Source organism: Scylla paramamosain, chromosome 24 (assembly GCF_035594125.1).
Source record: "Scylla paramamosain isolate STU-SP2022 chromosome 24, ASM3559412v1, whole genome shotgun sequence".
In the NCBI taxonomy this organism is placed as follows: domain Eukaryota; kingdom Metazoa; phylum Arthropoda; class Malacostraca; order Decapoda; family Portunidae; genus Scylla; species Scylla paramamosain.
This window is the reverse complement of record NC_087174.1, coordinates 4,347,501-4,375,411: the sequence shown is the minus strand read 5'-3', so window position 1 is coordinate 4,375,411 and position 27,911 is coordinate 4,347,501. Positions and strand designations below refer to the sequence as shown.

At 39.8% G+C, this 27,911-nt stretch overlaps 4 protein-coding genes across 10 annotated transcripts in view; 2 read left to right on the top strand and 2 right to left on the bottom strand.

Annotated features, from left to right (window-relative positions):
- The window catches only part of LOC135112610 (protein takeout-like), a 28,056-nt gene extending 24,005 nt beyond the window's left edge, over positions 1-4,051 (bottom strand). The window contains exon 1 of the mRNA XM_064027127.1: positions 3,789-4,051. Within this exon, the coding sequence (XP_063883197.1) occupies positions 3,789-3,855 (67 nt within the window). The 5' untranslated portion in view covers positions 3,856-4,051. The remainder of the gene's footprint in view (positions 1-3,788) is intronic.
- LOC135112608 (uncharacterized) lies at positions 1,366-26,913 on the top strand. 3 transcript variants are annotated; one of them, XM_064027123.1, is made up of 12 exons: positions 1,366-1,469; positions 8,354-8,501; positions 14,139-14,314; positions 15,414-15,502; positions 16,094-16,256; positions 17,057-17,144; positions 17,482-17,589; positions 17,695-17,842; positions 18,093-18,223; positions 18,771-18,901; positions 19,031-19,302; positions 26,701-26,913. In XM_064027123.1, the coding sequence occupies exons 4-11, from the start codon at positions 15,451-15,453 to the stop codon at positions 19,272-19,274; spliced, it is 1,065 nt and encodes a 354-aa protein (XP_063883193.1). In that variant the 5' UTR covers positions 1,366-1,469; positions 8,354-8,501; positions 14,139-14,314; positions 15,414-15,450; the 3' UTR covers positions 19,275-19,302; positions 26,701-26,913. The 3 variants fall into 3 exon arrangements, with proteins under 3 accessions (XP_063883193.1, XP_063883192.1, XP_063883194.1); XM_064027122.1 differs by lacking the exon at positions 1,366-1,469 and having other exon boundaries at positions 8,004-8,501; XM_064027124.1 differs by lacking the exons at positions 1,366-1,469; positions 26,701-26,913 and having other exon boundaries at positions 8,005-8,501; positions 19,031-19,449.
- On the bottom strand, positions 9,074-13,810 carry LOC135112609 (uncharacterized). 2 transcript variants are annotated; one of them, XM_064027125.1, is made up of 6 exons: positions 13,637-13,810; positions 13,053-13,166; positions 12,362-12,521; positions 11,867-12,058; positions 11,531-11,719; positions 9,074-11,331 (listed from the first exon to the last, which is right to left on the bottom strand). In XM_064027125.1, coding segments are annotated over exons 1-6 (831 nt in total). In that variant the 5' UTR covers positions 13,639-13,810; the 3' UTR covers positions 9,074-11,157. The 2 variants fall into 2 exon arrangements, with proteins under 2 accessions (XP_063883195.1, XP_063883196.1); XM_064027126.1 differs by lacking the exon at positions 11,867-12,058.
- Positions 26,914-27,108: 195 nt separating the features above from the next.
- The window catches only part of LOC135112603 (phosphoribosylformylglycinamidine synthase-like), a 54,693-nt gene continuing 53,890 nt past the window's right edge, over positions 27,109-27,911 (top strand). For 3 of the 4 annotated variants that reach the window (XM_064027110.1, XM_064027109.1, XM_064027107.1), the window contains exon 1: positions 27,109-27,257. The gene's annotated coding sequence lies outside the window, so the exon portion shown is untranslated. The remainder of the gene's footprint in view (positions 27,258-27,911) is intronic. The other variant, XM_064027108.1, reaches the window with a different exon arrangement.

Below are 27,911 nucleotides of genomic sequence, written 5' to 3'. Positions count from 1 at the left end.
GGTATAATCTGTAGTTTTGTCTCTTTTGTCTTCTCGCCTTCAGGAAATTTTACGTGTTAGAAGAGGAAGAGCTTCATTAACCCTTTGACTGCTATTTGGTACATCTTTCCTTAGTTGTTAGTCACTCTGAGACATCTTCACTTGTTCTACAGCCACCTCCAATCTTTAAACTGGATAAAAAATGCAAAATCTATTCTTTTTCATTCTCTTCTTTTTTTTTTTTTTTTTTTGTAGATGCTTATAAAGACTTCACGCATTACTTCTGCTGTTGCTAATTGTTTCGTCCAGTTAAGATACTAAAATTATTAACTAGTTTCTCACTAAGACGGCCAGCTTGCTTCATAAACAATGTAAAAACTGGTCTGCATTATAAAAAAAAAAAAATTCCTAGAAGAGCCTCGTTTCTCTGGGCTTAGTCTCTCCGCCTTCCCAAAACATCGCGTGTTCTGAGAGGCGGGTCACCTTGAGAACATAATCAATCAGAAACTCTTGTTCTCAGATCGCAATCGCAAAAATTGAAAGCTTTTCCTTCATTTTCTTGGAAGGGATCAGCCTAGACACACTTGTAGCGGGAAAAGATTATAAAATTATGAACTGATTTCCCACTAAAGCGTGCAATTGTCTTCAGCAACAATGTAAAAACTAGTTTGCATTATTAAAATAAAAAAAAAAAAACTCATAACAGCGTCTCCTTTCACGGCGCCGTTTCAGTTTGCGTGACCCAGAACAAATATGAACGTAACTTGAAGTGTTTGTAATATAGTCTATATATCTTGAAGCCCACTGAGGCAAGGAGTTGTGGCCGCACCATTCACAGCAGGAACTTAACAACTGCACTTTCAGACTTTCCCACATCTCACTTCAGCAACTTTTAACAGGCTCAAGAAGATATTGTGAGTTTGAAGAGTGTTTTCCTGATTCTAGTGAGAGTTTAACAATGATTCTTCAGTCACCGGGTAAAAAATATCACTGAAACCCGACTTAACATCTTTGTGGCCTTTGGAAACACTTCTTGCGAGAGATCAAACAGTTACAGGCTTCACAGTGACCGGTTCGTTCAGTGTTTACGTGGGTGTGTGTGTACTCGTACAGTTACTTCGAAAGACCAGAAATACCCTTTGATACATGATAAACAAGAAGAAGAAGAAGAAGAAGGTGATGATGATGACGAGAAAGAAGGAAAGAAAAGACTGGCGCACACACACACACACACACACACACACACACACACACAGTCAGCAACAGGAATAGCAAGAACATCAAGATTCCAGTCACGCAAAGGCCCCCTCGGACTTAACCTTGCACCCAACCGCTTGACTGAACACATCCCTATATAATCTTGCCGCCCATTCACCCACCTTCTCCGACCCTCCACCAGGCACCACGAAGGCACGGCAGTCACCGGAGAGGCAGTGAAAGTGTGTGAACCCTTTAGCTAACCCAACACAAAGAGCAGAATCCCCTTTAAGGTTTGTTACGCAAGATGAACCGACTTCTTTCACCGCTAAGAAGATTCGTGGTTACTTTCCTTCGCACCGCGCTGACGGTCTGACCAGTGCAACGAGACGAGAAAAAAAAGAAGTACCGCTGTGTTTTATGTTCTTCCGTCCTGGCTAATTTCAGAGGCCACAAAGATGGGTTTCCAAGGGTGCTTTAGCTAATGATTATGCTGAATGCTTGTGAAACTATTAGTAGAGTCATGAAAACACTCTTGAAAATGGTAATAATCCATCCTAAAGAGAGCAAGTTCAAAATAGCAGTGACAAAAGCTGGTGCTTGAGAATACGGAGTTTAAGACGAAATAGAGAGGGAAGAAAAGAAATGGCGTCAGGTGTTGGTTAATATGAAGCCACTAGATGAAGATTCCAATAGTTTAAACATAAAAAAGACGAAGGACACACACAGAAATACATACATCTTGTTCGGTTTGTGTTGACGAGTCTTGTATTGCATTCTTCACATTCTACTGACATCCTTACACAACTTTTCACATAATGCTGAACAACAATTTATCTGCATTGCTTTAAAACATCATCAATCTAACATTTTTATGAGTATCGTCGATTGTTTTCATGCGCTATGATATAAAAACAATATTATTCTTTGCGGCCTCTTGTCAAACATCCTAGATAGATAGATAGATAGATAGATAGATAGATAGATAGATAGATAGACAGAGAAAGAATTTATTGACCACACCAAGCAATGCAATAATAAATCAGTTTATATATGACATACATATTTTATATACTTAACTGTCACTTTCCGTCACACACCTGCAGTCCATATTATTTCGGATAATAGGATTAATTTTTTAGAGTGTTAAAAGTAGAGGTCCCGAAGTAATATCAAAATTACATTTGGCGCTGGTCAGACCTCATTCCGACCACGCTGAGCAGTTCTGGTCCTCATATTACAGGAAGGGTACAAGACTATTAGAATCAGTACAAAAGAGAATGACTAAAAGGATACAGGAGATGAGACTGAAGCTGTTAAATTTATATTCTTTAGAGAGATGTAGGTTAAGAGGGGACCTGATAGAAGTCTTTAAGTGGTGTAAGGGTTATAACAAGAGGGAAGTAAGCAAAATTCTTAGGATCAGTAACCAGAATAGAACAAGAAATAACGGGTTCAAGCTTGAAAAATTTAGATTTAAAAAAGAGATAGGAAGGAATTGGTTCTCAAGCAGAGTAGTAGATGAATGGAACGGACTCAGTAATCAAGTTGTTAGTCATTAGGGAGTCATTAGGGAGCTTTAAGAGAAGATTAGACCGATTTATGGATGGGGATGATACATGGAAATAGGTAGATATATTTCATACAGGGACTGCCACGTGTAGGCCTGATGGCTTCCTGCAGCTTCCCTTATTTCTTAAGTTCTCATGTATGTTTTTTATGTTCTTATCTCATTCTTACTCAGTACATCGCCACAAAAGTCCTGTACGTACTCGCCAGTCACGCTAAATGGCTTGGAAATATCGTACATATAATTTGCGGCGAGTGTACTAAGCATCTTACATTGCAATGAAAGTATCGTACAAGTAACTTCAGCCTCGACGACTCGCCAGTGCCGCCCGGGAGCTCCAGGTGGTGTGAGGGCGCCGCGGATTACCTTTCGCTCTCAATGGTTTCACTTTCAACGCCGCTCATCTAAGGCGCGGCCAGACTTGCAAGTCTATGCACCAGTACTTTCGCTGGGAATGCGTTATAGGGACCAATCTAGCTGTGACGTGGGGTCTCTCTCTCTCTCTCTCTCTCTCTCTCTCTCTCTCTCTCTCTCTCTCTCTCTCTCTCACACAGAGAGAGAGAGAGAGAGAGAGAGAGAGAAAGAAGGGGTGGAGTTAGCAGGAAAGGAGCAACAGGTGACGACACAAGGGAGGGAAGAGAACCAGGAGTCACCGCGAGCCGCTCACTGCTTCATTGCTTCATTGTTGTTTCGCGCACGGACGCAGGAGAGGAAAGGCGTTCATCTGAATAAGCAATGCACCGATGTTGGTCATGCATCCCTCGCTGGTGCCAGGATACGTGTGAAGGTCGTGCTTGGGAGGTGGACGCGATCGGAGAAGGGAAGAGAAAGAGATGGAAGGTGGTGTGTGTGTGTGTGTGTGTTAGTAAATGTCGCACGGTGGGGGTGATGGATGTGGTTCTTTGTAATGGTTGACGAGATGCGCGTCATCCTCGCCTTACAACACCAGTGCGCGGAAAGTTGACAAGCCGTGATGACACCTCCAGTAACAGGTAGCGAGGTGTCTGGATAACACAGCATGCACATTGAAGAAGATGCTTACCGAATTGGGCGGAGGACAGCGTCGCCACCGCCGCAAGGATGACCAGAACGTTGAAAGTCGCCGACATCGCTGGTGCTGTGTCCCTCGAGGTGCTGCAGACTAGATCGATGTGTCCGTAGTCGTCACTTTCACTCTGTGGTCACGGCTCACGGCGGCAGAAGGACGGCGAGTAATGGAGGCGAATGAGTGGTGGCCGACACACGTCTTTACCCGACGCGTGCGTGCGAGATACTGGAGGGGAATCGTAGGCTGCAGCAGTGGTCACCCAGTCCTATGGTTTAAGTACTGCTGAGGCAAATCCTTGACGCATCTCCTGAAGGTCACCCGCCGTGCCATGTCATAAGCATTCAGGCCTCAGGAGAGTCTGGGATACGATAGTGCAGGTGATATCGTGTGATGACGGCGGGAATCCATTTTATTCATGTTTACCTTTATTTCCTCCACGAACTGCACGTTAACCTACATCCTGCAATACCAGTTTCCTTAACCAGTCCAGTTTTTCGTTCCCGGACAACACTTTATTTATATCGAAGCTGCAAAGAGGGAGAAAAAAAAATGAAACAAAAAAAATCCTTCGAGGCTAAAGGTTTTTGAGCAGATAAAAAACAGAAGTAGAAAAAAAAGAATCACGTAAAACATTTTTCTCTGCAGGAGTGAGGAAGCATTAGCTGTGACCTCGTGTTATCGCGTTACGAGTGAGGCAGAGAAACTACAGAAAATAATACGCTGGTAGAACATTAGGTAGCCGAAGGAAAACTTGTACGAGTGTAGCCTGTGTGGGGTGGGAGGGAAAGACGAGGTGACGGCTGGGGAGGTGAGAGGCAGATGAAGAGGAGGAATGAGGACGTGAGAGAAAGACAGAGAAAAAAAAAATCTTAATGAAAAGTAGAACAAGAGAGAGAGAGAGAGAGAGAGAGAGAGAGAGAGAGAGAGAGAGAGAGAGAGAAAGAGAGAGAATGGAAATAGTCTCTCAGCACTGCCCATTTAGGAAGGAGGGTCACCATTTACTGCCCTTGGACTGGTGGCGATGGTATGCTAAGGAACACAAGGGCGGGGGGGGAAGGAGTGGCGGGGGGAAGGGAGTGGCTAGAGGCTTTGTTTACCACAGAGGGAGACGCAGTAGTGGTGGCGGTGCTGGTAATGATAGTGGCCGTTAAGCTCTATAGGTATGTATTAACTGTAGTGATAATGATGGGGGTGGTTATAGTGGTGTTTACAGAAGAGAGGCAGGAGGCGGGCGAAGAAGATTAGGATGACTAGTAGGAGGAGAACAGGAGGACTAGCGATAGGAGGAAGACGAGGAGGAGAAAGGGGAAGGAAAGGTAGAAGAAGAAGAAGAAGGTAATGAACAACAACAACAACAACAACAACACCAAGATGGAATAAAAAAAAAGAGAGAAAAAAAAAAAAGAAGGCGAGGCAGGGATGGAAAAGGTTCAGAGACTCACGCGTACCCAAAACACTTAGTTCTTCAAGGCGGACCAGGTGGAGAGTTCCCTAAACGCCTTGTAATTATCGTACAAAGACGTATACTGATATCTCGCCGTCGGGTCTGTCCCTGAAACCTAGCGGATAAGAATGACTGGAAGGAATGTACTGGAACTGTTTACAAGGGTTCCAGTTATTCAAAAACTTTAAATACAGTCACCCTAATAAGTAAATTCAAGTCCAGTAAATTTCATGTCTGGAAATCGAAGGGAAATTAAAATATGGACTCAAGGAGGAAGAATGCACACCTGTTTGCATGACCTTCAGTGGTTCTAAAGCTTTAAATGTTGTCACCTTAGGAAGTAAATCAATCAAATCCGGTAAATTTTATGCATACGAATCAGATAGAAATTAGTACACGAACTAATGAAGAGGAATACACTGTAACTGCTTGCATGGTTCTAATGACTCGCAATATTAATGTACAGACACCCTCAAGGAGTAACGCCACCTAGTCCAGTAAATCATACCTAGAAATTAACGACAACACGGCAAAACAACGCCTAATATGCATAAAACAATTTCCATTTACAATAACCTGCACTTTCACCTCCATCTTTATCCCTACCTCCTGTCTATGGCTTCGTGAATTGCTTTAAGTTAAGAGTTCAGCAAAAAGCTCTTAAATTATGGATAATCTTTTTTGACTACACTTTTAGGGTACCAGAACTGTCAAACGGCCTTTTTTTCAGCCTTTTTTGTTGCCCTTGGCCAGAATTAGGATTCCCATGGACTAGTGGATAGAATGACGGTCTTGAGAAAATTGAATCTTGGGGCTAGCGTTCAAATCCCCACCAGGAACTTAAGAAATAGATAAAAAATGGCCTAATGGAAAACACACGATAGAGAGAGAGAGAGAGAGAGAGAGAGAGAGAGAGAGAGAGAGAGAGAGAGAGAGAGAGAGAGCGCTGGAAATGTGGCATGTGAAGATAATTAACTGCTTGGTATTATGCCCGCCCTCTGAAACGCTGTGTGCTCTCGTAGGGACTGTAAGTGTAAGAAAAACGCCACTTTCTTTTGTTTTCCTCCCTCCCTTTTTTTAACGTTTCAAATTTTACCGTTTCTTTTCTTTTTTCTTTTTTTTTTTTTTTTACTTATTTCTATTATTATTTTTTTATTGTTATTATTATTTTTTTTTAATCATGACTGTTCAGTGCACGAGGGAATTGCGCTTGGGTTTATATTAATGTACAACTTTCTCTTGATTCCCTCTCATGGATTTTAACGTTAATAACAACAACAACAACAACAACAACAACAACAACAACAACAACAACAATAACAATAACAGCAACAACAACAACAACAACAACAACAATAATAACAATAATAATGAGATGAAGAAGATAAAGAAGAAGAAAGAAAAAACATATGATTTAGATTTTGTGTGTCGTAAGAAATTATTGACACAATTTCGTTGACCACAAGAGAGAGAGAGAGAGAGAGAGAGAGAGAGAGAGAGAGAGAGAGAGAGAGAGAGAGAGAGAGAGAGAGAGAGAGAAGTTATCAGTATTAGCACAAGACTTCAAACTGACTGGTGTGTGTATGTGTGTGTGTGTGTGTGTGTGTGTGTGTGTGTGTGTGCACGTAGACCAAGTTAGACTCTCGTAATAAAACCTTCACACGTACGCAGATAAGTAAAAGACACAGTAAGTAGGACGTGCATGTTTTTCTCAAGCAATTATTATCCTTGTTCGCGAGCGTTACTTCACTAAATCTTGTCATTCTTCTGTTACTGGCATTCATCTGTGTTATTTTCATTCTTCTGTTACTTTCTTCAACACCAAACTCAATGAGAACTGGAGGAAGTGATGCTGATAAAATAAAATTGATTGATTGATTGATAGATAGATAGAGAGAGAGATGGATAGATAGATAGATGGACAGACAGACAGATAGACAAACAAATAGATAATCACGAACTGTATTATCAAGCGCTCAGATCATTTTACAGGTTATAGTAAAAGTGATTAAGGTCTTCAGCGGTGTTTCCATAATTCTAGTGATGATTTAGTCCCTGTTCTGCATTATCAGTGAGAAAAAGAAAACAAGAACCATGAGAATCCAATGAATGATCTTTTTGGCCTTCGTAGACAGTCCTTGTGAGAGAACAAAGGATTTTAATATCATGATCCTTAAAAGACTCAAATAATGAAGACCAGAGGAAGGAAAGAATGAAAAGAGGAAACCACTATCCACTGAAGAAGAAGAAGAAGAAGAAGAAGAAGAAGAAGAAGAAATATTTACGCTTCTATAATCTTAAGCACCATACCAACAACTAACGTGACTTTTCGTATAAACTCAATGTTACGTCCTCCGGTATGTTGCGTGTATATGGTTGATTACTGATTAGTAGGCCTCGCACCTCCCTCCTGATCTTGTTATTGCGCTGCCCTTGAAGTCTGACGAAGGAAGTGCTCAGTGTTAAAACCTTACCACGCTTCCCTCTTGACACGACACTTGCATTGTTATTCTTTTTTTTTTTTTTTTATATGGTGCGGGTACTTACTTCGTGTTCTTGTTTTAGAAATGTAACCTTGTATCTTCACCTCGTTTCTTTTTTATCATCTTACTGATCTGTTTGTTTTAGTGTTTTTTTTCCTATTTAAAGATATATTGGGTTAGAATTGTTATCTAACGTTTTTCTTTTTTTTTTTTTTTGTTATTGCATCTTCACTTCTATTTTTTTTTTTTTTTTAGTGTTTCATTGCATCTTTTGTTATTGTTATTATTCTCCCAGCAGAGCAAGGGGCTTCTAATTACTCTATTGTAACTTCATCTCATTTTTTTTTTTTTTTATATTATCAAGCTAGTCACGTTTCGCTCTTTCAGTTTGTAAATTGTTTTGCCGTAAACATCTTTGCCTTTACTAATCTATATTTCTTCCTTTAGACGAGATAGTATAGCTCATCTCAAACAGCTTCATGTACTTTGATATACAGTAAAACAACACAATAATTTTTTTTTTATTTTGATACTACTTGCAAAAATTTCTAACTTCGCTAATGTTTCTTCCTCCTTTCTCTGGGTGAGAGTATCCGAACCTAGATATGTAAATGACTCCTCTACGTGATCAGGACTAAGGACACCACTGCAACAAAGGATGAACAATTGGACCACAGCAGCATTCTACATCAGGGCACCCAGATGATGGTTCACGGCTACACGGTGCTTGATATTCCGTCACCCGTCGCCACGCACCAAACTTCGCTGCTGCATGATCAGGTTGGAGGCTAATTAGCAACGCCTTAGCATTTGTGTGTGTATTCTTTGTCATTTTGCGTTTGATTTCAGACAACGCCACTAGACAAATAAGATTAATTATTATCATTATTTTTTTTTTTCACGCAAGTGCAAACATTTCAGTAAGCAGTTTATCATGCCGTTACCACTTAAATAAACTAGATTGGAGCGTGTTATTAACTGAAGCCGAACCATTATTTTCCTTGTGAGCATCATGGGAACAGTAAGGGCGCGATAAGCATGATAAATGGGCTGAGGGGCCACCGTCAGGGACTCATGAGCCCTTCACAACCAGTCAGACCAAGATGATCACCAAAGCCACTGTGATTTTTGGGCATTCATCTTCTTATCAGTGACCTTCAATAAGTCAATACTGTTCCTGCGAACATATTCATTCCCCACCAGTAATTAGTTCCCAGGGTTTGTTGTATATATCATCTCACACTTTTCGATCAATATAACCTTTGATAATTCTTTCTAAATATTCAGCCACTTTCAATCTGTAATTGCCTGTTCTTCTTTTGCAAGGTTTTTCTTACCTAAGTAAATTCATATTTTATTTTATATTTTATTATACAAATTAAAATGTAGTATTTCATTACTATAATATGTAATGTCAAATTCAAGGTCTCCTGTGTTAGATATAAACTGGATTAACGTCAACAATATGAAAGAAGTCATTTGAACAGTTGACCTACTACACATAAAGTATCCATTATGAAAACACTCCTGCAGATTTCAATATTTCATATTATTTTTGTACAGTGCTGGGAAGGTGTGTCAGAAATGGAATTAATTTTTTTTTGTGGTGTGCAAAGAATAAATTATTGAAACTGTACAGACTTTGAGCTGCTACCAGAGAGAGAGAGAGAGAGAGAGAGAGAGAGAGAGAGAGAGAGGATATGGGAGGGCAAGGGCCAAAGAATGTCTTTGGCCAGGGCTGTCATCACAAGGTCACTGCTATGTGTTCAAAGTTAGGTAAAAAATACATTTTTAGCTTTGTTATCTAAGGATAACTGACCTCTTTGTTTTAATTGTTATGGAACAAAAACAAATCTGATTATATATATATATATATATATATATATATATATATATATATATATATATATATATATATATATATATATATATATATATATATATATATATATATATATATATATATATGAATGTTATATGGCCAGTAAATCTTTAAGACTTAGTTGTACAACTTGCAAATCTGGATAGAACACTACACAGACATGTAGCAATACAAAATAAAGGACACACTCATGTACCAGGCGGCTCTAAAACAGCTTTATCTCCATCAGCCTGACTTTGGTAAGAGAAGATGAGAATGTTACATACACTGTAAGAACATTCAGTCTTATATTATGCAAGGAGTGAGTTTTCAAATAATAACAGAAACTTGTAGTCATTTCATTCCTGCAACGGTGATAAACTATAACTGTTCAGGAAATGAGTGGAATGTTCTTGTCCTCTCTTGAGCAAGATCTGTCACAGGCATGTTATGCAAGCACTCTAAACCATTGGTGGGAGAAAATGTTATCACCATTTTAGTTTTAACAATGCAACTACTTCAAGATAAAATTCATGAACTTTCCTTGTTATGGAACTAAAAACTCTAATCAATACTTATATATTAAAATAGAAGACTCTCATACTAAATATCAATATATGTACAAACACAAACAAAATAAAATGCTAATGCCACTTCCCTTTGTCAACACCACACACAGATGGTAACTTCTACATCTATATGTAAAAATTATACCATAAAAATGTATTTTGTATACATAAAAAAAAAAAAATCTTCTCTAAAGTAAATTTATACAGGATTTTGTTACATATTTTTGGAAAGGGGAATGCTCTGAGAGCTCAAGACTATAGATGACTTACATATCAGACAGCCCACTATGCATATTTATTGTTCACTGTTTGCAGTTCCCTGTGGCTGCAGGAGCCAGTAGTGTCCTATACTTTCATGCTGACTGTACAGGAAAACTCATTGCTGGGAATGATATTTGGACACTTGTTGTATGTAGCATGAATGGTAATGCTATCATGTGTATGTATGTATGTACATGGCGAGAGAATGCACAAAAGGCATAGTGGTGTGGTGGGAGATATAAGCTGTTTTATGTGCAGTACATACAGTACTGATAACTTATATAACTTGAAAGCACAGGAACAGCTAACTCTAAAGTGAGAGTTGGCAGAAGGTGAAAGGAGTTCAAGAAGTTTTCTCTGCATATGACACAATGTATACTTCTTGCATGGAAAGTACAGGATTTTATGTAAGTGAAATAATGACTATCACAACTGTTCTCAATATAAGCAATGACAAGATTGTATGACCACTCCTAATTCTGCTCTTGACAACATACTGTAGTAGTCTGTTTCTGCACAATTATCATATTATTTTATCCCTCTACCAAAATATTTCACACAGTTTAATGTCCTCAAGCACTTCCTTTCCAGCAAGTCTATTTTCAGTGACATTCACATAAAAACTTATCTTAAAAATATTGAGATATAAAAACTGGGGATATAAAATTTAAGGGAAAAGTATTACGGCCTTTTTTAAGTGAATAATGAGATTTTTTTCATGCACTTCTTAAAGCTCAGTCTTCATTCATACAAATCTTGCTTCAGCTTCTGTCTTACCACTGATTCTTATCTTTTTCAACCACTCAGGAGCATTATCTATAATTTTCAACATCCCAGCCTCTCTGTACAAGTGGAAGACAGATGGGGCAAATACCTCAGCTTCAATATAAGTCCAGCGAAAGTTTGGTAATGATGAAGCCTGGAAGAAAAATTTGATTGGATACTTAATTATTCAATAACACATGTTAAGATGCAGTAAAAAGCAAAAGCACAAACAAACAAACATGATTAACTGAGAAAGATAAAAGTACATACAAAATAAACAGTGATATTAATTTCTGAAGTGACCTATTATCTGGAAAAAAAAGTCCAAGGCAGCATGCAATGTGCTGACTCACATCTTGAGGAGGCATGTTTCTTATGGAGATGTCAACTCTCCTCAGACAGGGTATTGTATCACTTTGGCTTCCCATGCTCTGAAATACTTTGCTGCTTTCTGCTTCTGTTATCTCCTGTGTAAGGTCTTCACCATTCATGAGCCCATGGTGCTGAACTTTCTCTAACAAGCTGTACATGTGCTCCTCATGCTGCAAACAAGATGTAGTTATGTTACACATCATCAGTATAAAATAAGTAGAAATGATGCATTATCAGGATATGATTCATGCGGTACTAACTTTGTTATGGAGGCACCTTTATAAATCACAAAATATTGTGTGGAGTTGCATGTTTACCATTAATTTCAAAACATTTGGTGACTGTCTTTTTGACTGCTTGTACATCATCAAAAGGTTGACTGGGTCACTGCCTCTCAGTTTCATAATTTTCAGTCCATTACAAGAGAGGGCTCTGGAAAGTTGTCTCTGCATGTTTGCCGAGATAATTTTGTTGCAAAACAACAGATTATCATCACTGCTGATGGCAAACTGAAAGGAGTAAAGTTATACATTAAAAATCAAATTTGTGATTTTTTATTGCTCTTTTTAACTGACAAGATAAAGAACCACTTAAATAAGCCTAATCATACTCTCTTGCTGAAATTTTGCAAATCTGTTGCAGTTTTATTCTCTCGAAGATTTTTCATGATTTCAAGTGTTTATGATTAAAATTACAAACTATTCTGGCATGAAATAAAAGTGCCTTATTTTTCTAAGATGTGAATATATGACATAGAAAAGTTAAGTAGAATATGTAACCTGCACCACAAAAATATGTTACTAGACACATACTCTGAAAGTTTGTGTTAGAATTTTCCTACGTAACCTGGCCCGTGACCGAGTGGCAGGGGTGTCACGGCGCTCCTCCAGGACAAGGGTCCAGAAGAGCAGCTGTGAGCCAGACACCACGTCCATATTCATCTTGAACTGTCGCTCAAACACCCTCATGGCCCTGCAACATTCCCTCAGTTTTCAGCTACAACTTGCTGAATCAGATATGACTATAATGTTATGTCAGTTGGGAAAAGAGTACAGCATAGCAAGACAGCCATCCACATCACTTACTATGTACATGCTTTCTTAAACACTGAAAACCTCATATTCAAATAGCATATACAACACAATGCAGGCAGTCCAGTACATAATAAAATGTATTCTAGGTTATTAATGACAGATTTGGGACTGGGCGGATCAGGGACATGATGACGAGAGGCAGGTTGTGCTGAATTACCCAGGTGGAGATGGAGAATGAGAACGACACAGCAAAACTCATTAAACTTCCTGAGGTGAAAGTCAGTATAAAGTAAAGGTATAAAGATGAATTTTCAAATAGAATCTCATTAAATCAATACCAGCCATGTCATCAATATTACACAACATGAAACAGAAAAATAATATATCAAGCTTAAGCACAAAAGTAAACTAAACGACTGAAAATGGAACAGAATCACAGACGAGGAACTGATGCCAAGCCTCCCCTCACCTGGCGATGGTGCCGGCAGTTATGAAATCTGGTCCACTATATTCCTCCAGGCTGTAGGTGTTCCAGGAGCCTGAGCCATACGATGCAACAAAATCCCTTTTCGTTTTATCGGGCCTGTAAAAGCACAGTAAAGCTTCAAAACAGGAACAAAATATTTCTTGATCAGAGTAACATTCTTTAACTATGCATGTCACTTGTTCCTTACCTGGTCTGTTTAATAATGTAGGGTGGGCAGGTAGAAAGTGTTATTCCGAGGATAAATAATTGATTTTCTTAACTGGTGGGCTTCCTAACCCTCACCACCACGGATCACAACACGATGGGAATGGAAGGGAGCCTCAATTCCTTCCTTATCTATTATATTTCCATTCCTTCCCTAACCATTATTCCCAGACTACCCCAGTTAGTCTTTATTCCTCCCTAACTCTTACACTTTCATTCCTTCCCTACCCACTATTCCCAGACCACCGAAATTAGAGTCCTATTTGCGTTGTAAGTTCCTATTGAGCCTTCTAGTCATGGTGTATTTTGGTCTTATTCTACCCTCCCTCCCCAGCATCCACCACTCAAGCACTCTGTCTTACATGGTTTTTTCTCCCTGTGGTGCTGTTTTGGGAGTCTCCTGCTGCTTTCTGCTCTCAGCCGCTTGATGTTGTTGTCTCCTCCACTTCTGGTGGTTGGGAGATGTATTGCAGGCGTGTAAATACAACCAGCACTTCAAAAACTCGCGCCGCCTCCCTGTTTCAGTTTGCAGGAATCAAAACAAATAGTAGCCTTGAAGGAAATATATACGGGTGGAGCAGTGGATTTATACCATGAGAAAAGTTAATGTAGATTTGTATACACTTATATTTCGGTAACAACTATAATGTTTTTATCGATTTTAATTTGAAAATATTGTTTTAAATCTTAAAATTTTCTATTAGATATCTATTGCGTAACCCATATTTTAGAATATTTTGAAAAATTTCCACCGCACATTTTGGAAAACGATACAGTTGCAAATCTAAACATAAAAAAAATGATAAGTATGAATTTCACATTTAAAATTACACGTATTTAGATTTTTTCCTTTTTCTTTAACAGATACCTAGTAGACATTGTGGGGAGAGTGAATTGAACCGTTGGCGGCGAAGTTGCGAACAGCTGATTCCTGGCGGGGACTTTGACGTGCGGAGTTTTCTGTTTTATCAGTCCTGTGTTCTCTCTGTACTCTGTTGGTCTCACGTCCCTGAAGGAAGACGAAGAGTTTGTCATCCTAGGTTAGTATTTTTTTTTCTTTTGTTTATTTCACTTTCATTCTTTCGCTGTGTCAGTCTTCTAACCCTACTATATATTATGTTTGTCAGTTTGTATCCATCTACACTTCACTTTTGTCATTTCTTCCATCATCTCTCGATCTACAAATACCTGAGCCTTTATTATACTCGATAGTTTGCTTGCCTGTTTCCACAATCCCACAACTCATATTTTCCTCTCCCATCCTTTCTTAATGTCCTCTGTGTCTGTCTCCCTCCACCTTCCCATTCCTCTCCCTCGCCCATCCTCATGCTTGCCTGTCTACACTCTCGCCGTCCTTTCCCTCCTCTCTTCCACCATCTCTTCCTTCCTTCTGCTCTATGAAGGTTTTTGCAGGATGGTCCTCCCAGATTAGACAGACAGGTAAGAGGGGGCAGTCCATGTTTTTGAGCACATGAAAACCCAGCCAGTGACAAACACATATAACTTACTTAGTGATAACCAAGGAGGCAAGAAAGCCAGGGGTCAGAAAGGGTGCCTCTTACATAACTCAGAACATGTTGGTCATAATGTTTTTTAGAAGTATTAACACTTTCTGGTGATAACTTCTTCAGAATCATATTAAACTCAAGCTGAATGCCCCATGCAGAATTTCAGATATTCAGATACGCTGTATTATGTAGCCACACAGACAGACATAAATAGTTAACACATTTAGCACAGCATATTCTTGTGGCTGCTGTGGTGCTGTAGGACCCTGGTTGACTACCCTTTCTTGACATGTATAGACAGGTAGAGATTATTTCAAATGAATATAAGGGAAGTGCAGACCTGCAGGTACACCGGTCAACAAGATTTCAGTACTAGACCAAGTGGCTTTGGGGCCGAGGAGTTCACAGGTGTATAGGTTCAAATCCTGGGCGTGGTCTGAGAGTAGGAAGGCCATCCACTCAGCTTGACAGTTCCCAAATGCCAAATCAAAGTCCATCATTAAGAGGCATCATCCTGCCCCTAATAAACTAGGGAAACCAGATATAAAGCCAGAAAAAAAAAAAGTCTCATTTCTTGGCTTTAATACCTATTTTTGCCATTCCTGTTATAGTAATGAGTCTTTTATTTCAGTGGTGACCAGCCTACTCACTGCTGACGGCTGGACAGGATGGCACACCTTTCCTCTGAGGTGGTGTCCGCTGAGGCTTTATCAAATCACTGTGAGTAGATTCAGCAGTTCAGTAACCTTGTAATATTTCCTCTGAGTAGTTGCCAGTTTATATACTCACTACTTATTATTTTTCTTATAGTGTAACATTTCAGATGGTAGTATTTAGAGAGTCCCACACCTGCTTCCCACTATTGGAAACATTGGCTCCAGTTTATCTGTGCAAATTTCTGGAGGGAAAGATGAAAGACTGTAAAAAGAAAAAAAAATCAAAGCATTATAGATCACCAAGGTGTTAAATTTGTATGCTGTAACTCATTGCATGGTGTTGTTTCATGTGGGGGCAATGTCTCAAGGGTTTATATCCTCCATTAAGTACTTTTATGCAGTTTGTAAAATAAGTGGAAGCAATAGCAATGTAAGTATCAAATATGGGAAGAAAAGATAACAAAACACAGGCTCATGTTTGTATTCATACATGTGACAACCAAGAAAGAGACTTATTCCAACTTGAAGAGAACTGACATCATATGGGAGCACTATTTATACGGCCTCATTTTATACTCGTATTGTTAGGTTATTTATTAATTTATTTTCACAGTGATATAGAGTTTGTTGTTACTTCTATGTGATATTGTTTCAGTGAGTGAGAGCCTGCCTGTGTATGTGTCCCATCAAGATGTCACCAAGCACCCCCAGCTGAGTCACCTCCTGGAGGACCTGAGCCTCCGCCTCACCCCAACAGGTGTCTTCAGGGGCACACACACGCGCCTCATGCATGCCTCTGCCACCCTCAAGCATGCCAGGTTTGTGCACTGCTCAGCAAAAGATTCATTGCAGTGGTGAAAGTGCTGAGACATTGTGGCAAATTTTGTGCATTGTGTTCTTAGTGTTAATTGAAATTTAGCGGTTTTCATGATGTGATGGCAGCCTTAATGCACCTGGAGTTAGTGAGTGCATTGGATGGTTCTCTGCTATCCCTGCTGCATGTGAGGCTGCTTGAATTGACTTAGCTATGATTGGTTTTTGTGCTTTGCTTGTACAGTCTGGCCAGCATTCCCACACGCAGTGGCTGAGACAAAGCACCATACATCATTCACTTTCTTAGTTCTGTTTGCCCCTGGTAGAAAGGGATGAAATTGTAGACAAAGTAGCACGTAATTGCTCTGAATGAGGCAGGTCACAAAACTAAGGAAACAATGAGGTGGTTTATCTAATGAAGTTGACTATATAGCAGTGATGTGGGTGGGTGTGTGTGTGTGTGTGTGTGTGTGTGTGTGTGTGTGTGTGTGTGTCATTGGAAGGAAAACATGGGTTTGCAAGCCATTCCCACAGGCATCTCATGAAACACCTCAGAATTTGTTTCATTTGTACATGGGACAGACTTTACAGAATGCTGTACCTCACTCACAGTTCTCGCTGAAGTCTTCTTTGGGTGACAAGAACTTTTCTCAGTTATGGATAGCAAACAAGGCAACATGAATGGTACTGATGTTAGTAGTTGTGCTGTATATCATGTTGCAATAGGTTTGTTTAATGTATTCATAAACATATATTCTTATTTGTTTTGAGTAACTTACATGAAGACACCTGTATTTTGCTTCAGGGTGAAGTATCTAGAAGCAGCCACACTGCACCGGGTGTCCCAGGATGTACTTCTGAACATGTGTGATGGGGAGAATAAGAAGGAAAGGGTAAGCTCTGATTCTTACACACATGAAAATGAATCATTAAATAAGAAATTAAATAATTACTGAATATAAGTTACTGTAGACATTCCTAAAACATGTTCTGTATGCATATATATGTATATATACTATATATATATTTCTTAAATGTGTTTGTATGAGTCAAATGCCAAATAATCTTTGAGGTGTTAATATGAATTTTATTACATTACATAACTTTACCAGTTCATATTTCATTATAGTCAAGAAATTACTAATCTTTTGTTAGACTAAATTCAATATAAAATTAAAATGTTCAAACTGTGTGTGTAATAAAGTAGTGAATCCCATAAAAAAAAAACAGGGCATGAGAAAGATGCTGGAGGCTGTGACTTTATCAGAGCTGCAGGACCACCTGGTGCTGGTACAGAGCAGTCCAGAGGCACAAGAGGAAAGTGGAGGCAACAAGGAGGTGGGAAAACTCTACATTTTGATTAGTAAGAACAGAAATGCATGAAATTGTCCTCATAGCAGCAGGCATTGTCTGTTTTCACTGTTCTTGTTGTCTAACTTTCAGCTCACACTGTTTGGCATCACTCCCGAGGATGTGCTGGCCCGCTGCAAGGCTCTCAAACCAGAGCTTTACATCAAAGACTTGAGCTCAGCAATGGAAACTTTTCTTGAGCAGGAATGGATCAAAATAAGTTCATTTTTAAATCCCATTGGTAAGGATTTTTTAAAGTGAATTAATTTTCCTGTTGTACAAAATGTATAAGATTATTGATTCATTCTTACAATATGCAAGCTGCTAATTTTTGAAATGATTAACAGATTGTAATGAATTAATGAGAACATCAGCCACAAGGTGGGGCTTACAGTAGTGCAAGTAAAAGGAAGCTGTGTGACTGTTTTAATTATAATTTCCATACTTTTCATGAAGGGGAAAAACACTTAGACACTGAATTTTTATGATAGATTTTGAAGGCTGCGACTCACAAGACAGTACCAGGGTTGTTGAACACTTGGAGAACACCAAGCAGAGGCTGGCTGAGGAAAGCAACAAACTCACCCATTGTGTGATTCAGACACACCACTTCAGTCAGAAGGTATGTATTGTGATTTTGCCTTATTTGTACACTTGTGTCAATTAAGACTCCCTGAACTGAAGTAGCCTCAGGCTCTGTCTACTCCTATTCTACACCTGCCAGCCCAACTCTGCTTTCCATTAAATGTATAAACCTTGAATCTATGTGGATGCTTCATGGTCTCCTGAGTGAACATGACCTGAGGTGTTCTTCTGACATGATGTGCTGCTCCTTACATTCTTGAATTCACTCATCACTCCACACAACCTTTCAATAATCTTGTACTGTCCAAGCTTTTTGCACTTTAGTGAGATTGGTAAGGGTTTCTTGTCATGATGGCATCTTGAAATAATTTTGAATGATGATGTAAAGTTCTTTGAGACTGTCACTGTGGTACTTTATATATGAAGCTTCCTTCTTATGTCCTCTACATACTGTCTTCAGATCTTTAGTCTTCCCACTGTTCTCCCAATTTATTTAAATTGAACATGATAAAACAATGGTGGTAAAGATGGAGAAGAAATGTTTGTGGAAATACTTTAATGATAGCATTACTTTTCTCCCTAAGGTGTATGGCCTTCTGTTTGAGTACAGCAAGATATTGAAGAGCCTTGTGTCAAAGCAGCGACTCTCTCTCTATCCAGCACATCATTTGGCCAACTCCCTCGTCACTCTCAAAACTCACTTTCTGAAGCTGAGGTAAGTAGTTATCAGGTTATCATACTTGTTCACTTGGTTAACTTTGTAGTGGTATAAATAATGGTGCAATACAAAATAAAATTCAATATAATTATGATAAGTTATCTACACATACTTTTCATTTAACAGGTGTCTTGAGTTGGAAATTTTAACAGCAACTTACAACAGTCAGTCTGTCCGGGCCCTCAAGTTGCTGCAGGGACATTTGCTGCAGCGAAGAACACAAGCTGAGGAGTCGCTTGCAAAACTGAGACATGCTATGGATGCCTACAAACATTTAGATCCAAAGTTCCAGGACTTGTTAAAGGAATACTCCAAGCTGCAGGAAGATATACGCTTTGCTAAGATGTCTTCAGATATTGGCAGCCTCTGAACCCGTGGAATCACAGTAAAAGTAATAGGTGAGCTGCTTCTGTTTCTCTAGTTAGTTGAAGTTCTTCACTTGAAGTTTCAATTTCACTTGAATTTCTTCTGTCAAAGTATAATTTGTTTCATCTCGTGTCTATGTATGTTTCCATGTTCTTGGAAAATAAAGTAATGCTTATTTATTTGTGAGATTTGTTGTCCAAGTGCTGATAAGCATATAGGACGTAAACAATGCAATACAACTCATTCACTCAGGCACACCATCCTGTAGCCTGACTTGTGTAGAGCTGGCAGCAAGTTTAGCTGTCCACTCTACTCAGCGCCATATGACAGCGAAGTTGCGGCGCCTCCCCTTTGTAAATCAATGTATCGCTCAGACTATTTGCACCCCGTATTCATAAGTGATGGTGCTCCACTTCCCTGAGTCTGAAATGCCTTCATTATGACGAATTATATTGTAGATCATTACTGAAGAGGTCCTGGAAATTTACAAAGGGAATGGGTGAGGAACTCTGGGATGGATAAATCAAAGGTCAAGTTGAATGACGGGAATAAACAGAACACTAAAACAAGAATAACAAAAATACATCATGTATATATTTATGGATCTAATTGGATATACACATGCTATTTCGAATGTTTTGAAAATATATGGCGTGAGAGAGAAGTTGATAAGTGGAATGCATGCAAGTTATGAAGGTGGTGGTAATGCACGTGTTTGTTCAAGGCCGCGCGCGCGTCTGTGTGTGTGTTCTGAAACGTCTGGAGAAACCACCATTATACATTCTCTTCCGTAACGAACAGTGCTTGCAGTGTGAAGGAATTGCCTCACAAAACAGTGCAACACCATGACAAGAGCAATATCACGTCAGCATGTCATATCGTGTTTGCCTTGATGTCGCCTTGACCGTTGTGAGGAGACGAACGCGGTGGTGGCAGTGGCTGTAATGAAAGTGTTTTGCTGCTCGTGTTGACGTCAAGAAAATGCAGAGTGATGAATGCAATCACCTTCTCGATCAGACTCAGAGTTCTCGTGTTGCTGGATCACGAATCTGTCTGCAAACTTGTGAAGCATGAAATACACCGCCCGCCAGCCGCATTCGGTTAAAGGGGTAGATGTTTTGAATGCTGTTTATGCAAATTTTGGTGTTTGGGCCAATAAGAATTATGAAAACAGGAATATAGAAGTATTGGAATTGGACTAAAAAACAGCGAGAAATACGCGTGAAGAAAACTAAGCGAAACACGGGAGCTTGAGGCGTAATATTGGTTGTCCTAACGAGTGAAGTTTAGGTGTAACCATGCGTGACAAATACCTGGAAGCTGGTGCAGGTATTGTCAGTACAGAGCAAGGATGATAAACAGTATACAGTCTCTCTTTCTTGGCACAAATTAAGTGTAGTCTCCTAACATACCTCACACGGTCCGAGGGTTCACTGGCGCAGTACAAGGTGGGAACTAGCAACTGTGAGCATGTCTTGTTTGGCTAGAATCATGACAACACTAAGAATTCCATTAACCATATTCTGAAACATTCTCCTCGTCTCATCTCTTGAATGTAACAAGCTCGAGCGGAAGTTACCAGAGTTTTCAAGGTTGTTTCATCATTTATGGGAAACAGCCACGAGAACCTGAGTAATCATGCCATTAACCTTTCAAAATAGTCCTGGTGGGAGAATAAAACATTGGAGAATACAGGCCAAGCATCTCCCACTAAAGAGTGTTAACAGCAACCGAGATAAGACGCCGGGAACATTAAAATTACCGTCCCTATTCTCCCTATCCTTTCTACACACACACACACACACACACACACACACACACACACACACACACGCTACATGCAATTCTGTTTCAAACCAATCAATGTTTTTTTAATAGATCTGCAGAAGTTGGATAAGAAGAGAGAGAGAGAGAGAGAGAGAGAGAGAGAGAGAGAGAGAGAGAGAGAGAGAGAGAGAGAGAGGCTGGCAATGTTGTGATGGGGGAGTAATACATTCATGGTCATCCTGATGTGCCGTGAGGTAGTTGCGAGGCACGTAACTCCTGGTATGGGATGGGTGATCTATGGCAACACACGTGAAGGTTGACTGGACGCCCCATGACTCTCACTTCTCTGACCCTCCTTAATCAACCAGAGCACTACAGATGTACAGTATTCGAATCGACACACCAGAAGAGAGAATGGAAAGTTAACTAAATATAGCTTTTCTCTGCACCACTAGTATTTCACCTTTTTCACCAGGGGCCGATGGGATTGAGAGTGAATGATGTGCGCATGTGTGTGATGTTTTGTGTGGGTCACCCCGTCTGGGATTGCCTGCCTGTGTTAAAAAAAAAAAATACTGTAAACCGGTATTCTGAAACGATTTGCTCTCTCACAACGACCGTTTTCTAAGGCCATAGAGATGATTAACCGGTTTCTCAAGAGCGTTTCTCCTGTTAATAATATACGAATCTTGTTAGTCTGTCACTGGAACCATATAAACACTTCTAAAAGCCAGTGTAACTTCAACTAGTCTTTCGAAAGTAGTGGAGATGCGGCGCAGAAATGTTTCAGAAGTTTGTCCATAGATAGAGAGATGCTTGTCCCTAAATAAGTGTATAAAAAAAGTTGTAAGTTACGGAAAATGCTGTTTGGATTTGAAAGAATTAACACGCCTACTTCTCCACTCGTCCCAGGCACATCTACATATATAGAGGAAACAAAGCAGGACAACACATTAAATTACGAGGAAAGAACGTTGAAGTGTGCCTGTGATAATCGCCTCTCATGCAAATAAGTTCCCTCTTGCCGTGGTGCGCCTTGAAATAGTGTAGAGACAGGTGAAAGCCCAAAGCGAACCATCCAGAGAGTTTTACACGTGATAAGAATCGGGGAGACTAAACGGGGCAAAATAAACGCATCATCAATTAGCGAAGTTCAGATGATGTTTTGTATCATGAGTTTTGTGCCTCCGTTTGCGCTAATAGGGTGGAGTCCAGTGGTTCCAACGCTTTGTTCTCTATATAGATAATTTTTACAGCCCACGCAACTGATTAATCTTGTTCTTATGAATGTTTTTTTTTTTTTTTATGTTAATGATATATAAACCTTATTATAATTATGCCTGTGGTTCTTAATGCTTTGTTCTCTGCATAGACCATTATCGAAACACACTTAATTGATTGATCCTGTTCTTATGATTTTTTTTTTTTTTTTGCTATTAATAGTATAATGATGTAATTTTTTTGTTAAAACACGATTTGTTTTCTCCACAGACCATTTTGAAAGCCCAGATAACTTAGTCCTGGTCTTATGCGTGTTTTCCCAATAATGATATGAAAAAAAAAATTAAAACTACTACCAGAATCATGAAAACATCCTTTGCACAGCATAACTTCAGCCAGAACCTGCTAAGTGAGAGAACGACGAAATGTTTAGGAAAATGAACCTTGAAACATATTCTGAACCACTTCTGCACCGCACCTCCACTACTTTCAAAAAGCTCTTAGTAGTTGAAGTGATACGTGTTTTCAAGGATGTTTTACCGTTCTAGTGGCAGATTAACAAGAGTTTTATATAATTAACTGAATAAACACTCTCAAGAACCCGGCTAATCATCTCTGTGGTCTTGGAAAATAGTCGTGATGAGAGAGCGTTGCGTTTCTCAATATAGGTCTGTTATCTCATGCCTTTTATTGTTCCTGCTGCTGCCGCTCCCTCCTGCTGTCACCGAGGCGTGCTACCCTTCTTCGTCTCTGTCCCGCTTCCTCGTACAGCTGCCATGTTAATATTGTTTATCTTTTGCCATTATCTTATTTATTTTCTTACGTGGACGTGGACCCTGACTCAAGTTAGTTTGTTGTTGTTGTTCTCGTCTTCGTTCCCGTTTATGTTACAAGTAAGACCAAAAGCAACAAGGCTATATAAAAAAGGCCCACTGAAGGTGTCGATCCCATAATAAGACAGTCAAAGCAGATTCAGGCTCACTTTACATCAATAAATGTCTTGAATGAAGTGTTGGGATAGACAGTGTTTATCAGTAAGTGTTGTGACGCTGCATTGGTGTCTCCTGATGCTTCTACAACAAGTATTCCCACTCCTTCATCCCTCTTAATGATAAACCCTGGAACCCTGCCGGACTCTATTGCCTGCAAGAAGCTGCAAGAAGCCATCGGGTCTACACGCGGCAGTTCCTGTATGAAACACCTATTTCCACCTATCGCCCTCATCCATAAATTTGTCTAATCTTTTAAAATTCCCTAACGACTCAGCACTAACAACCTGATTACTGAGTCCGTTCCATTCATCTCTCGCTCTATTTCAGAACTAATGCCCTCCTATCTCTTTCTTGAACATAAATTTTTCTGTAGATTGAACTCGTTATTACTTCTATCCTGATTACTGATCCTGAGAAATTTGTTCATATCCTCCTTGTTATAACCCTTATACCACTTAGTTTTCCCTCTTGTCCCCTCTTAACCTGCGTATGATTTAAACTGTTTCAAGAGGGAGACTTCAAGACGCTTTTCATAATTTTGGATATTCTTTTTGACAATTCCCTTTTAGGATTGGTATCTTCAGTGGATTTTATTTATTTATTCATTTTTTCCATCTTGTTTTGTTGCCGTTGACCAGAACCCTTCCTACGTGAAATAAAAGATAACCTATGTGTGTGTTCATGTTTTTTTTTTTTCTTTTCTGGTTTCTTGCTGTTTCGTTATTTTCCTCACATGCTCTTATGTTTTGAACCTCAGCGGGAAACTGGCAAGACGAACGTAAGCAGAGAATAAGAGTACAGACATCACTTTTAGTTGGTAATAAGCATGGCACAAAGCGAACAGGGAAAGGGTATTATGGAAATGAACTTGGGAAGAAGAAAACAAAAGAATAAGGTATTTATATTTTTGGATGTTAAAAGATATTAGAGAGTGAGAAGGAAAAAGTTGATAACATGATGAAAAAGAAAATAATGCTTAGATTTACGAACTGTGTGTGTGTGTATGTGTGTGTGTGTGTGTGTGTAGGACAAAGGTGTTGTGCCTAAAATGGAGAAGAATGCTTGTTAGGTTCTGATTTCGGTGTTGTTACCTGGCAGCTTTCTCTCTCTCTCTCTCTCTCTCTCTCTCTCTCTCTGAAGGTGAAAAGATAAAGAGAGAATTATATACTGTAACGATAAAACCACGTATAATTTTGAAGAACGCTGAAGAAGAAAGGAATTATACGTAACAATGACAATAAAAAGGACACCGCAAAAAAAGAAGAAAAAAAAAAGAATCCTCCACTATTTAAATCACTCTTTACCAAACGATACACCAGAACAGTTAAAAAAATACGAATGTTAAGAGATAGGGGGAGATAAAAGGATGCAAATACACGTGTGGAAATAGAATGTGAGGTTTGGGAGTGTTTGTGGGAGATTGAGTCTTATGCTGGGAGGGAATGCATATACAAAGGGAAGGTTTTAAAAGAAGAAGAAAGAAAAGGAGAGGCGAAAAAGAAGGAAATGATAAGCAGAGAGCAGCAAAGTTCTTCAAGGGGTAAACAAGTCTAAACATGAGGAAACTTCGTGTATGTGTCTCTGCGTATATATGCGTGTCTCTCTCTCTCTCTCTCTCTCTCTCTCTCTCTCTCTCTCTCTCTCTCTCTCTCTCTCTCTCTCTCTGATTTTTAAAGGTGTTTTGCCGGTTCTAGTAACAAATTCACGAGATTTCTACATTCTTAACGGGAGAAACACTCTTAAAAACCCGGCTAATCATCTCTGTGGCCTTTGAAAATATTCGTGATGAGAGAACAAAGCATTAAAAAAAACAAAAAAAAGGACAGTCTCTTGCGTTTATTAATATATTTGCAGAGGTGCTATCCATACTGTTCTCCTTCGATTGCAAGCTTTTACTCAGCCTTTATAATGAAAAAGAAGAAAGCTTGTCTCAGTCTCGAAAAAAAATGAAGAAAAGAGAACCACTCACACACTCAGTCCACCGGTGCGTGTCGTGCAGTGTGGAGCTATGAGAAAAGATTCAGTGAGTGTCTTGTTGGGTGGAGGCTGCCCTGGTCCTCTGCTGCCGAATCCCGCGTGTCTCCAGGGAACCGCAAGTGTCGGGAAGGAATCACATGCATTTGCCTTGTCTCTCCTTGCTGTGTGTGTGTATGTGCGTGTATGTGTGTGTTTTTTTTTTTTTTCTTTTCCGATAACGGTTGTATGTTTGACGTGGTTTTAGAGGGATAGATAGATAGATAGATAGATAAATGGATAGACATAGATAGGCAGATTGATATATGGATTGATGGATAGGCAGATAGAAAGGTAGACAGATAGGTAGAGAGATGGATAGATATTCAGATATGTTTCCTGACTACAAACCAAATACAGAGTTATAATTATAAATGAAGGTCGCAGATACCTCCATACAATGATACCCGTTATCACACATTAGCGAGTTGTAGTTCAGGAAGATTACGTCCAAAACATACTCTAACAACCGCAGAGCTAGTTATACGACCAAAAATTACCATGGACCTTTACAAGTTTAAGTTTTAGATATCCATACGAAAAAAAAAGTAAAATGAAATGAATAAAGTCGGCTTCGAAGTAAATTTTAACACACACACACATACACACACACACACACACACACCATACTGATACTAATATTAGGATTCTATTATATGCATATAAAAAAAAAATGCTCACATTAATATATATATAAAAAAAAAAGTTGATCATAGGGAAACAAAAAGAAGGACAAGGAAAAATGCGATCATAGGAAGAGAAAAAAAATGTTACAGAAAAAAAAAAAGAATGTTAAACGAACCGATATTTTGATGGCGCTCCGTAGCCCCGGTGGAAAAGACATAGATACCTCTCTGCCCCGATGCGTCACAGACATGATGGACACGTGGTGGCCGTAACGTCCCTATAAGGAGCCCCACATGAGTCTACTCACACACACCTGCAGCTTGTCTTGCGTCGGGTGGTCATGCGTGTGGGCGGCGGTGACATGAACTTGAGCGAGACTTGATATTTTTTTTCCCTTCAAGGTGGTGTATTCATAAACAACCGGCCGTCCATTCCTGTGGCGTCTACAAGGAAGCGTCATGCTGAATCTATTGGCTTGTCAGTGCAGGGTGTTGCGAGCGAGTCTCCACAGCTGCTATCACTCATAATATTAGTGAAAGAGTTTACCAGCATCCTCACTCTTTCATCCTTTTCGCTGGTAAACTCTGGGACCCTCTACCTGTTTGTTTTCCCTCCTTCCTGTCCATGACCTCAGTTGTTGTAGAAGAGAAGTATTAGAACACCTCTAGAACGAACCTATCCAACTTTTTATTTCTTAATTTGAATGTTTCTTTGAGGTTTTGCAATCGAAATCTAGGAACAGAGACATAAATGCAATTGGTCTTAGTCCTTCACATTCTGACGCTTGATTCACTCCACGCCAACAAACAGGAGACAAAGGGGAAGACTGACAGCGGCGTGGCGAGGCTGCAAGCGGAGGAGCCTTTGAGTGACGCGACGGGCGGTGGACGAATATTTGCTGTTGTTTATGTTCCTGCCCCCGTGTTGTCCTTGGCTGCTGCTCCCGTCACTGCCAAAAGTCAAGGCCCGGAAGATACGTTAAAAGAAATAAACGTTAGTGATCAAGTCGCGCCTGAAAGGAAGATATTTATGCCAAGTCCTCATCTTATTTTTTTTTCTTTTTTAATTTTTGTTCTTTTCCCCTTATGTTGTTTTGTATCGTGTCAAATTTCACTTATCTTTTTACGTGTTTTTCCCCACCTTCCTTTACCCTGCTGTTTTCACCATGATGTCCGTCTTATCATAAACCTTTCATGCTTATCGCGGAGGGGAGGCTGCTGGAGGCGCCGCGGTGTTGGTATACAAGCTGTGAAGTGGGGAAGTTCTTGGCCCGGCGGCGGCGCTTAGTTACAGATCGGCCAGCGGGAAGAGCAGTGCGCCGCTCCATCCCGGACTGACCCTCGCCGCCCGCTGTTGCTCCTCCTCAGGTCAGTTTGCTGCTTCTTGTCTCTGGTTCCTCCCGCAAGATGATTCATTCACTACATAACACGAGCCACGAGGGACGTTGATTGGGTGTGAATGCGCGTTCAGTTTACGGTAACAATGATAACAGTATTTCGTGAAAAATGCTGCCACGTGTATTCCTGGCACCTGTTGATTGCTTGGTCTATTAATATCCATAGCGTGAGTCTAGTATCTCATCGGGTGCTGTATAGAACGCGGTATTACACAGTTTTGGCAAATTACACACACACACATACACACACACACACACACACACACACACACATAACCTTCAGTCAAAATTCTAAATCGCCTTTGACTCTGTTTTTGGGATCGGCACCTCATTGAACTTTTTTTTTATATATAAATTAGTTGCCTTTGGCCGGTGCCTCTCTTACATAAACAAAAAGAATAACTAAAAAAGAAAAATGAGGCGTGAGAATGTGTAAGAGAAAGGAGGCGAGTAATTAGGAACTTTAGAAGAAGAGACTAATAACGGTAGAAGATGACAGGAGATGCAACATTACAGCGGTGAGTGACAGATGAAAGACAGTCTGTTGAGGGTGGGGAGTTGATGAGGCGGAAATCTCTTGACTCCAGGACGCGTTTCCAGAGTGGTCTTGTTCCAGGGGATGTCT